The following is a 12,494-nucleotide window of genomic DNA, read 5'->3' on the forward strand; positions in this document are numbered from 1 at the left end:
GACGGGAGAGCTTAATCAGAACTGGACTGTGTCAGACTTAAACATCTATCTGAATGGTGACAACTGTTGTGTATTCTTGATGATTTACTTTGTTTCTTTCTATTTTTTAATAACAATAGGTTAAAGGATGACATGTAATGTGTCAGTCGTAGTGATGAACCGTGGTCATCTCACCTCTCAACACATTCTCACTCCGACCTCGTCACATATCTACGTTCTTGGTCATGGACTTTCCATGTCCAGATACGAGGTGCAAGGTACCCTGGGTGTGTTGGTTGTTGATGTTCTGGGACACTGTGTCAAGTTCTGCCTGTTACATGCATTGTCTTCTTTCAAAATACACTTCTGTTTTCACAGGAAATTTGACGTTTACATACCGTCTCTTTCAAAAAACGCACTACGTCAGTACAACACTTCAAATTGACGTTTTTTGTTTGGCTTTATAATCTTATGGAAAGCGAACACCACCCTCCCAGGTGAAGATTGTTGTTTGTCGGACCCATCCACCACAGCTCCCTCCCGCCCCACTCGAACTTTCCCCACCTTGACCTTCCTCCTTGTCCTGTCACGTGTCCCCCTGCGCCGAAAAAAGCTGTCCTTTAACGTCGGCATGGTACGCGGCCGGTTGCTGTTATAGTGTAACAGTGTCTGGCGGCGTCAGGGGGGAAACGCAATGGGACAAGGAAGAAAGTTAAGGTGGCGAAAGTCCAAGTGGGGCAGTGGGTGACTGATATTCGCGTCCCACAAGATTGTAATGCCAAACCCTGTTCAGCGTTGTACCAACGTTGTGCATTTATTTTGAAAGAGACTGTATGTAAATGTTAAATTTCCTGTGAAACCTAAGTGTACTTTGAAAGACAACAATGCATGTAACAGGCAGAACTTGACACAGTGTCCTAGGATGCCAACAACCAACACACCCAGGGTACTTTTCACGTCGTATGTGGACATGGAAATGTTAATATGTGACGAGGTGGGAGTGAGAATGTGTTGAAATATAAGGTTGACCATGTCAACGTTAAAGGACGTCTTTTTTCATTGGTGTCTGACGCCGGGTTTCGACGACTTTGGAGAGACAGGGTTGCACCTCTCTATGGAGCTTTTTAGCTTGCAAAAGGGATAGTTTGGATTTTCTAAAGCGTTGTTGTATGAGGTACTTATCAATAGTTCATCTATTACATACAGTAGGCTCACTTCCAGTTTGGAGAAGTGACAAGAGACGGCACAGAACCTAAACAGCATACTGCTGTAGAGAGGGCAGCAAGAAGAAGAAAGTATTTTAGCACCATAAAAACTGTTCCACCTCAAATAAACAGTTTAATTGTACACTGTTTTTTCACAGCTTTACTGTGAGACAGTCCATTCTGACAGGGAGGCCATTCACAGTTTCAGTTCCCCATCTATGCTCTCGTCAAAACCACAAAGACTCCATTGAGATAAACAACAATTCTGGCTTGCTAAACAAAGGAAGTGTTGGTCCATCACAGCTTCAGTCAGTTAGTCAGTAAGTTTGTGTTATTGTGTAACTTTGGTGAATCTGAACTAACTCTTTGAAACACCAAAGTCACACAATAACACAACTAACTAACTGATCGAGGCAGCGGTAGACCAGCAGCTCCTGTATTCAGCAACATTAAATCACTGTTTTTCTCAATGGAGTCTGGCTTTGAAGAGAGAGATATAGCAGCTTCAGTTTCCCGTTTGTGGTGCAAAAGCTCAGAAAAATCGTTAAAGTAAAAAAATCAGGACTTTTTGGTGACGTAATATTGGCGCTGTCACAGCTCAAGTTTCTATGGTTCCGTTTTTTATTTCATTCATTCATGTTGTTTCCTGTTTTACTTTGAAACTCACATCTCTCGTTTCAGATCACTTCACTTCCTGGCCCTGTGTGTTTTCCCTCGCTTCTGATGACCTCACCTGTGTCTGATTGTCTGTCCCGCCCTGATCAGCCTCACCCATGTCTCGTTATCCTTCCCCTCACCACAGTATTTAGTGTGCGTCTGGTTTTCTCTCAGTGCCTGTTTAGCTCCTTGTGTGTCTCGTGTTCCAGCCTTTTGTTTCCCAGTGTCCTTTTTTGTTTTTTGGATTTATCCTGTTGATTGACTCTGCCTCTGCAGTACTGAAGATGCTCCTCTGCTAACGTGCTGTTCCTGCTCCGCCTCCTTCATACAAACTGATTTAACACCGATCAGGTGTCCAGAAACACATGAAACTGAATGATAATGTCACTCTGTGGCCGCTCGATGTGAGCAGCTGTTTGCTAACACATTTGCTATGATAATTTTATGAGGCAATAATATGTCAATGTTGCCCATCAATTACCGCAGGTTTACATGAAGCTAATAAAACGTGATCACCTTCATCAGCAGCTTATTCTAAAACTGCAGAGTGTGAAATGCTTTCTGTCAGACACGAATCTATTTACAGACCTGTTCATCCATGCTTCAAATAACACGTGTGCAGCAGACCTCCAAATCAAACAGACTTGACAAAGAGTGACATTTCAATTCCAGGGGACCAAAGCACCAGATTGAAGTCCTGGTAATAGATACACTGCGTCAGACTGCTGCTGTGATGGGTCTTCAGAGATGAGCAGAGAGTAGTTTAGCCGGCTTTGTGTATGTGTTACAGATCAGCAACAAGGCTTAATTATATTTCTTCGTATGAACCGCGCCACAGGGTTTCATTAGGAGCTTTACCATGGTGACGCAAACAGCAACAAAAGAACATCAACAAGCTATCAAAGGCAGCGCTGTGCTTTGTTAGTGTGTTCAAACATTCATCTTTGGAAGGAAAAAAATGCGTTGGGGCACGAGACAGCAAAGAGGCCTATCAGTCAGAGTTTTCACTGCCGGTCAAAACACAAACACGCACTCACCTCTCCAAAACAGAAAGCTGTTTCAAAAGTAGATCTATCAAAGAAAATATAAGTGAAATCATAAATTGCTGTGGGGACAATAATTGAGTAAAAGTAGCCAAGATCAAACCAGTCATGAAAACAGGCGACCTACTCAGCACTGGCTCCACGCTGAGCTTTTGACAACTGGATGGAAACCATTAATTTTTCTAAACAAGACTAAATGGAGTCCTCCAGGATCGGGGCCAACTCAAATCACTCACAACACAACAGAGGCAAAAGTGCTGTTTGTTTGTTTTAATGTTCCCCTGCTGACAAGTTACTACTGGAGATTACATGCTGTGTCCAAATAGTCGCAGGTCAGGTGAAATAAAGACCCTGTCTGTCTCGCTGTCTGTCTGTCTGTCTGACTGTCTGACACTGAAACACTGAAAGAAGCTGAAACTCTCTGAGCTGCAGAGTCTGTGATGTAATCACACGATCCATTGTGGACTTAACTAGCCCATACCCATTGGTAGCTTTGTCACCTTCTACCTATGCCAGTCCTCAATGCCTATGTGCAGTTTCACATAGATTGACCATGTCAGTGAGTAGAAAAACATGGAACAGACAGAATGACTGACTGACAGAATGACACACTGACAGTTTCCGTGATTATGTACAGCATACCATACCATGACTTAGTCATACCAAAAATTAGAAAAAAAAACAACCATTGGGCCACAGGGGGCGCCACAGCGATCGGTCGCATTTTAGCCATTTTTAAGCATTTTTCTGTTGTTATAGCGCCACCCAGTTGCCAATTAGAGTTAAATTTCTCCACTCACCTTGAGGCATCCTGTTCTACATATCTACCAAGTTTAGTAAAAATCGATGTAGTGTTTAGGCCTAGATGAGACATTAGCTCTCTAGCGCCCCCATTTTGTTTGGTGATGCTGATGATTATGTCATATAATTTCTACATTTCGTTCTTGTTATTAATTGTCTCAAAACCCCCTTTATCTTTCGATACCTATTGGGTGTCACAGTTCACAGTGACTCAGCATCAGTCACGCCCACTTCATCAAGGCAACTCAGTTCACCTGTTCCTGATTACTCACAGCCAGCACTTATCCCCCAGCCTCATAGACACTCTTTATCAGATTGTTTTTCTCCACTCACGCAAGACCCTCTAGTGCTTGATTCCCGACTGTTTTTGCATCATTGGTTCCTGTTTGCCTGTGGCTGCTTGGCATCACCATCCGACGATTACACCACAATGTGAGTATTCCCATCTGCTTACCTGTGGTTCTTCCGTGGTCCGCCTCATCCACAACTGTGTGTGCGTTCTGTGAGTACTTAACTACTGGCTTCTTGATCCTCTGACTGACCTCGACCTACCTTCTGCCTGCCCCCTACTAATTTGTCTGCTTGGACTGGGTACTTACCTGGTTCTAGATCTTCTGCCTCCACAACTACATCCTCTGTCTGCTCCTACATGGTACAATTGCCTGTTATTGAGTGTGTGTTTTGGGCAAACAACACCACAGACACACAACTATACTGTGTGCTATTTGCCTACCCTGCACCGCACCTGCTGAGTTGCAACAATAAACATTACTACCAACTGTTCCTGTTCTCCTGTGTGTTGTAGTTGGGTCCTAACACAACCCATTACATTGAGGTTCCCAATGCTCCTGGTTAGGAACATTGAATTAGACCATTAGCAGTGTAAATCCATTCAGTTTATGCACCTTATTAATAATTTCCCAAGCAATTACATTCTTTCAGCCTCCAGATACCATCTGCCACACAACGTCTGTTCAAATGAAACTGCAGCAGCTGATTATATAACTTCATATCTGTTTCACCACTTGTATTGTTTCTGTTTTACTGCAGCTGTGTACTTTTGCTGAATTATATTGTCTGATTCTCCCTAATTGGATCAATGTCACCTTTTATTCAAGCTGATAATCCATTTTATAAAACGGTTTTCATTTATATGAATCCATGCTGTATATTCTCTTGTTAACATTAACAGTGGCAGATGTTGTTATTGCATTTGTACTTTTTCCTTGTTGCTGGGGTGGGCAGGTTTCTTACATACACCTTCCTGTTGCAGCTCTTCCCTCTCTGTCCTATAAGCCCCTCCCACCAGATGACCATGGGCATATGCACGTGCTTCATACAGTAACCCAGTGTTTCCTGTACATTGATTGATTTAATCTTATTCCATTGGAGAGCTGGCACAGCTCCTTCACTCAGCCCCTCCTTGCCCTGCTCTCTCCCTCTCTCTGTTTATCAGGCCACAAATGAGACAACAATTAGCTTGCGAGCCACCCAATGGTCCCTCCGCCGCACTTTCTGCTAATGTAGACTGCTTCACCAGGAGGACAGCAGGCAGCAACTCCAAGATGAACCATCCAACAGTGGCTGTAACGCCTCAAATTCAGCCAGCACAGTGTCACAGTGGGCTGGTGGCCAGCAGCACATCAGGTCTAACCTGTGTAACTGCAGCAACAGAAAGTTTGCTGAACCGGTGGGAAGTATGAGCGATCCAGGATGAGAGCCCCAGGCACTTAACTTTGCGCTGATTCATTTTGAGTTGCTGGAGCTGTGACTGAAGGTCTGTGCCTGTAAAGCCCTGGCTCTAACTGATGCTAGCTACATTACTACATTGCCCTGTACACTTACGGCTGTACACCTAACCACTCCGGCAACACTCTCATTAAGTTTGCTAATGACACACCACTATGGTTGGCCTCATAACTGCAGGAGATGAGTCTGCATACAGGACGAGATGCAGAGGCTGTCAGTGTGGTGCTCTAGGAACAACCTTTCAATCAACACCCATAAAACAAAGGAGATGGTCATCGATTTCAGGAGGCGCAGAGTGGAACAGGTCGTACTCTGCATCAACAGGGACCCAGTGGAGAGGGCCTCCACCTTCAAGTTCTTTCGGACCTACATCTCACGAGACCTGTCCTGGTCAGCAAACACTCGGACTTCTTGAGACCGTTCCGTAAGGTTGACCTGAAGAAGTAACTGCCTTTCTGGCTTTCTATCGATCTACCATCGAGGGTGTCTTGGCATACTGTATTACAGCGTGGTATGCCAGCTGCAAGGCAGTAGAAAGGAAGGCACTGCATAGGCTGATCTCCACAGCAGAGAAAATCATCAGCTACTCTCTGCCCTCCCTGGAGGACATCTCCCACTCCCAGTGCCTCTGCAGAGTGAGGAAAATCATAAAGGACCCCTCCCACCCTGGTCACTCACTGTTCACCTCACTGTTCACTTTCCCTGGGCCATCAGAACTTTAAACTCCCATACCTCACAAACTGTCCTTTTTCTCATTTCTCCTGTTAGCAGAAGGCTAAACTATTAGCAACACTTTCTGTCCACCTCTGAAGCACTTTGCTGATATTGACACGTTATATTTTCATTTTCATTCATTATATTTTTATACTCTTGCCGACTCCTGGTGTGATGAGTCCGTCTTCCTTTTTGGGTTGCTTTGCAGTGTAGGTAGTTGACGCCAAAGCTGGAATACCAAATTTCTTTGCAGGATTCTCTCTGCCATTTAATCAGGCTTTCACCGAAGAGACGTGCACATGTATCTGCATTTGTAGAACATCCAATAGAAACACCGTCTCTTTGAAAGGACCTGTGACTGGCCACTGTCTCCCATCGCCAACTGCATTATTTAAAGAACCAAGAGGAGGTGCAGAAGTCTCGTTGTCTCTCACTTGAACTGCCACCCTAAACATAAAATCCAAACATATTTTGAAATACGCTTTAAATCAGGTTATTCCTCCTCTGTGTCCTGCATGTGTTTTTGTTGTGGGAAGTGGATCAGGAGGTGTGTCTCTGACCCGGCTCTGATTGGTTCAAACACTCAGAGCCGCTTTGTTATTGCACTGTGCCACTTTACTTTTAGACAAACTGTGGCTCTCTGGTTCTGTCTGATGATGCTACATTTAGACAATAAGATTATTTCTGCTTTAAAGACACGTTAAACTAAAATTACATTCTGCTGTTCACTAGTATGGCATCAAGCTAGCTTAATGTTAATACCAATGGATTCCTCTCTTTAAAGTTCATCACAAGTGTTCACATAAGAAATGCATGTCAAACACTTCTACCTTGAAATATGTGCTGTGTTTTATTGTTGAACTCTCTCCTGCTTGTTGCTGTCAGTCAAGCACTTAAATTTCATCTCTATATTAGCCTTGGCTAAACAAGAGTGTCACTGTAAAAACTCTGGAAGTACATCTCTCTATGTGTGCAGCTATTCATGTCTGTGCAGAGGGGGGATGGGAGGAATCTGTGAGCCCCTGTTTTTCAGAGACACTGGCAGTCACGGCATCTCACCCTTGTTAGCCTGGAAATGGGGACGAGGCAGAAGGCCCTGATGGGACACACGGTGATCTCATTATGGAAGGAAGCTGCCCCACTGGAGCGGAACGGGACAGACTGGTACGGAGAGATGGAGGGAGGGATGGGTACAGTTCTTTTGGGGGGTGGCTCGGATCAGAGTGGCACTGTGGGTACAGGTCAGGCACAAAAACCCCCTCTCCTATTTTGTGTGCTAGCCAGGCCTCCATTGTTGTACCCCTCATTAGCACCACTTAGAAGAAGCTGCTCTGCAGGACAGGAGGCGTCACTCTGCAGCTGCTCCCCGGCTTGTTCGCAGCAGAACTCTCAAACTATTATTCCTCTACTACCATCTTACAGTGCAGGACAGCAGGGGGGTCGAGGTCTTGCTTGGAGACACCAGCATGGACTCTCCAGGTTATGGAGTTGCAGCAATGAGGAGAGGAAGCTATGATGATGCTGCAGGCTCTCTGCGTCCTGTGAGTATTGATCGGATATTGACTGAGGTGGAGGACTCAAGTCACATGAGCCGACTCGAGTCAGACTCATGTCGCAAATTTGCAGGCTTGAGACTTGCTTGACTAACGCTGATGAAAGACTCGACTTTTGAGGAATGACTTTGACATTCATGGCTGTAGACTTGAGACAGATGAATTGAAAGAACTTTCCTCAATACATGTTTGTATACGCATATGTATTCATATTCATGCCCACTGAATGAGAGCTCTGTCCTTCCGCACAGCTTTATTTGGACTAATGGCATCATGATCTGATACATACGTGACCACCATATGCTCAGGCTCTCTTCTGACATATTTGTACAAGGTTTTGGGACTGCCACTGTGCGTAACAACTGTCCCAATCTGCTTTCCAAACATAAGTTTACTGTGTGTGAGTGTGTGTGTGTGTGTGTGTGTGCATAATAATCTCTTTCACAGCAGTAGGTATGTTACTTGAGTGTAGTGTCTTTCACCCTGACTGTTCAGATAGGGCTTGATGGGCTATTTAAATCCTTTACTCTTGTAAAAGTAACTGCTACCACACTGTAAAAAATACTCTGGCGTAAAAGTCCAGCAAATGTACTTGAAGTATTAAAAATAAAAGTACTGCACTGAGGTAAATATCCCCTTTTACTGTAATAGTATGGCATAGATGATATGATTAGATTTTTGTTATTACTCATGCATTAACTAACGCTATGTTCAATTCTGTGAACATGTACTTTAATTTCACATAAAAATGTTACAGGTTTTACAAACATAAACAGCTTCACCGCAGCAAACACAGGTCAAGTCATATTTATGCATTTGTGGATCCATTTTTACACGTGAAACTGGTTTGGCATATTTGTGGAGCGCTTTCTGTAAGTTCATGGGTCATGTGACATTTATGACTTCCTTCCTGTTTATTCGTGTAATTTTGAAGAATTGCAGAATCTGTAAAAAAATATCACCACTGGGCACAGCTTATGTTATTTTACCATTATGATTGTGTCTCACTACGAAGTCATCGTAATCCGACGCTTGAGGCAGTGACTTTCAGCATCAGACACTGATGGAAAAAAACAGTCCTTTAACATCGGCATGTTACACGGCCGGTCGCCGTTATAGTTTAATGGTACTTTGCAGTGTCAGGGGGAAACGTGGCAGAACAAGAACAAAATTTAAGGCGGTGACAGTCCAGGCAGATGGAAGTGGTGGATGGGTGCAACAAACACGGACTTTAATCCAGGAGAGCAGTGTTCGTGTCCTGTAAGATTATAACGACAAACCCTGTTCTTTTTTCCCCAAGCCAACCATGTGTATTAGTTGTTGGAGGAAAAATAATGTCAATTTGCGGTGTTTTGTACGTCGTGTGTTTATTTTGAACGAAGAGAATGTATGTAACAGGCACAACTTGACACAGTGTCTCAGAACGTCAACAACCAACACACCCAGGGTACCTTTCACGTCGTATGTGGATGTGGAAAGTCCATGACCAAATGTCAATATGTGATGAGGTCGGAGTGAGAATGTGTTGGTTAGTATGACTTGACTTGTGACTTGTTTGATCTGGGCAATGACTTGACTCAACTTACTTGACTTGCAGCAGGGACTCAACATGACCTGCTTGATGTTTGCCACAGTGACGTGGGACGTGCTTGAGACTTGAAGGTTAAGATTTGAGTCATGTTTGTGACTAGCCCTTTCCTCCCACCTCTGATGCTTACATAAACATATTGTTGTTCATCAGTTGCTGTGTGTATGAGGAGACGCTTGAAGGCTGTGTTACATAAGATGGCTGAAAAAGAGCTCTGTAATGATGGAGGACAAGGGCATCAAACAGTTCGCCAGCCCAAACAGTATGAAAATTCTCATGTTCTTTTTTTGAGATTACATAAAAGGAAACAGGGCAGGGGCAGATTATCAGATGGCTTGAATAGAGGTCAAGTTTTTGATGACCTTTATGGGGTGCAGACAAAAACCATAATCATTACCATACGTATGTAGCCTCTGCCTACATAGACTAGAGGATCAGTCCTTTATCCATGCTTTAGAAATACCAGTAGCAGAATTTGGGGACAAAAAGTGTGTCAGTGGAAATTCTGCTTTCCAATTTTTTGTTTCCTGGTTCTTAATTGGAGTCTGTCGTCCATGTTCCATGTGTTCTTTTTGTTTTTAACTCTTTATTTAAAGTATTTCTAGATGTTAAAAATGTGTGGGGGCACACCAGTTGAGTATTCATGAGTCCATGTGTGTCTTTTAATTGGCACAGTCATCCACGGTGAAGCTGCGTCCATGTCTTCTGAAATAAAGACAGTCCATTTCTCCCATTTTCTGAGGAATATTGCTACTCTAGACCTTAGAGAAAGAGTCCTCTTTTCCATTACAAAGATATCCTTGATTATGTCCATCCATTCTTTAAAGCTTGGAGGCTCAGATTTGTACCAGTTCTTTGTGACTGCTTTCTCACTGGTAATAAACAGTATTTTACACTGATACAAATCTATTTTATTTATCACATCTTCCCTTATTGCGCAAAATACAGGACAAAACATCAATAGGTATTTCATATCCCAATTTTTTTTTGTAATTAAACATATTTTTCTCCAAAATATTTGAATTTTTGGACACGTCCAGAAAATGTGGGAGTGATTGGCATTGATGTGTCTGCACTGTCTCCAACACTGCTGTTGTGACTGGAATAGTTTACTCTTAATGTGAGGTGTGGCGAAGAAGTGGATCAAGCTTTTCGAACCAAATTCTTTCCATCCCTTGGAGCTTATGGATAAGTGCTGTGTTTTCCACTTAAAATCAGTCTTTGATATTTCTCTAATTCTTTTCCCTGACTGTTCCCTATCTGCTTCTGTAGGCCCGATATAATCTCGAAATTACTTTTTCACTGCCCAGTTTATAGGCATCAATCATAATATTTATAGCTGCATTGGCCTCCTCAGATGTTTCTGGTTTAATCTTTTTTTCGTAGTAAACTCTTGTGTGTAAAATATCTGTAGAAATCTTTATTTTCTCATTCAGATTCCTTCTGTAGTTCTCCAAAAACTCTTGAAATGGGCATATTGCTGTAATGCCCTTGACCCACTACTGTCTGAATCCGACGTCAGTCGTGCTCCATGTGTTCAATGTTCTGTGCATTCCATGTGACCTCTGTTCAATGTCCATGTGTTCCATGTTCTGTGCATTCCATGTGACCTCTGTTCGATGTCCATGTGTTCCATGTGACCTCTGTTCAATGTCTGTGTTCCATGTGATCTGTGTTCAATGTCTATGTGTTCCATGTGATCTGTGTTCAATGTCTATGTGTTCCATGTGATCTGTGTTCAATGTCCATGTGTTCCATGTGATCTGTGTTCAATGTCAATGTGTTCAATGTGATCTGTGTTCAATGTCTATGTGTTCCATGTGATCTGTGTTCAATGTCCACGTGTTCCATGTGATCTGTGTTCAATGTCAATGTGTTCAATGTGATCTGTGTTCAATGTCCACGTGTTCCATGTGATCTGTGTTCAATGTCTATGTGTTCCATGTGATCTGTGTTCAATGTCCATGTGTTCCACGTGATCTGTGTTCAATGTCCATGTGTTCCACATGATCTGTGTTCAATGTCTATGTGTTCCATGTGATCTGTGTTCAATGTCCACGTGTTCCATGTGATCTGTGTTCAATGTCTATGTGTTCCACGTGATCTGTGTTCAATGTCCACGTGTTCCATGTGATCTGTGTTCAATGTCTATGTGTTCCATGTGATCTGTGTTCAATGTCCATGTATTCTATGTGATTTGTGTTCAATGTCCATGTGTTCCACATGATCTGTGCTCAATGTCCATGTGTTCCACGTGATCTGTGTTCAATGTCCATGTGTTCCACATGATCTGTGTTCAATGTCCATGTGTTCCACGTGATCTGTGTTCAATGTCCATGTGTTCCACGTGATCTGTGTTCAATGTCCATGTGTTCCATATGATCTGTGTTCAATGTCCATCAATCAATCATCAATCAATCAGTCAATTTTATTTATAAAGCCCAATATCACAAATCACAATTTGCCTCACAGGGCTTTACAGCATACGACATCCCTCTGTCCTTATGACCCTCACAGCAGATAAGGAAAACCTCCCCCCAAAAAAAAAAACCCTTTAACAGGGGAAAAAAACGGTAGAAACCTCAGGAAGAGCAACTGAGGAGGGATCCCTCTTCCAGGACGGACAGACGTGCAATAGATGTTGTACAGAACAGATCAACATAATAAATTAACAGTAATCCGTATGACACAATGAGACAGAGAGAGACAGAGAGAGAGAGATGCAGGACAGACGGTAATGATAATAGCTTACAACAACATTAATGAAAGTAATAATATTATAATTATGATTCCGGCTATTGTGGTACAATATGTTGAAAGTATGTGTTAATATCTGATAGTATACATATGTGACAATAATCATATGTGTATAATAACAGTAGAAGTATGACTAATGACTAATGATGGTAGCAGGAGCAGCAGGAGGCATTTGGCAGGACCACGGCAGCAGCACAACCACACACGTCACGCTATCCAGGCACCGCTGCGATATGAGTTAACCTGTGAGACAGTGGAGCACAAAGGCTCCATATGTCCATGTGTTCCATGTGATCTATGTTCAATGTACATGTGTTCCATGTGCTCTGTGTTCAATGTACATGTGTTCCATGTGCTCTGTGTTCAATGTTCCATGTATTTCATGATCTCTCTGTTTTGTGTTCCACGTGTTCTATGTTTCAATGTTCAGTGTATTCTGTGTGTTCTA

The 12,494-nt window shown here is 42.9% G+C and overlaps 1 protein-coding gene across 1 annotated transcript in view; it reads left to right on the forward strand.

The window, feature by feature from the left end:
* The first annotated feature begins 7,542 nt into the window (after nucleotides 1–7,542).
* tagapb (T cell activation RhoGTPase activating protein b) overlaps nucleotides 7,543–12,494 on the forward strand; it is a 38,664-nt gene continuing 33,712 nt past the window's right edge. Inside the window, exon 1 of the mRNA XM_078173882.1 lies at nucleotides 7,543–7,689. Within this exon, the coding sequence (XP_078030008.1) occupies nucleotides 7,615–7,689 (75 nt within the window). The 5' untranslated portion in view covers nucleotides 7,543–7,614. The remainder of the gene's footprint in view (nucleotides 7,690–12,494) is intronic.

The sequence above is a fragment of the Epinephelus lanceolatus genome, chromosome 13 (assembly GCF_041903045.1).
Source record: "Epinephelus lanceolatus isolate andai-2023 chromosome 13, ASM4190304v1, whole genome shotgun sequence".
Taxonomy (NCBI): domain Eukaryota; kingdom Metazoa; phylum Chordata; class Actinopteri; order Perciformes; family Serranidae; genus Epinephelus; species Epinephelus lanceolatus.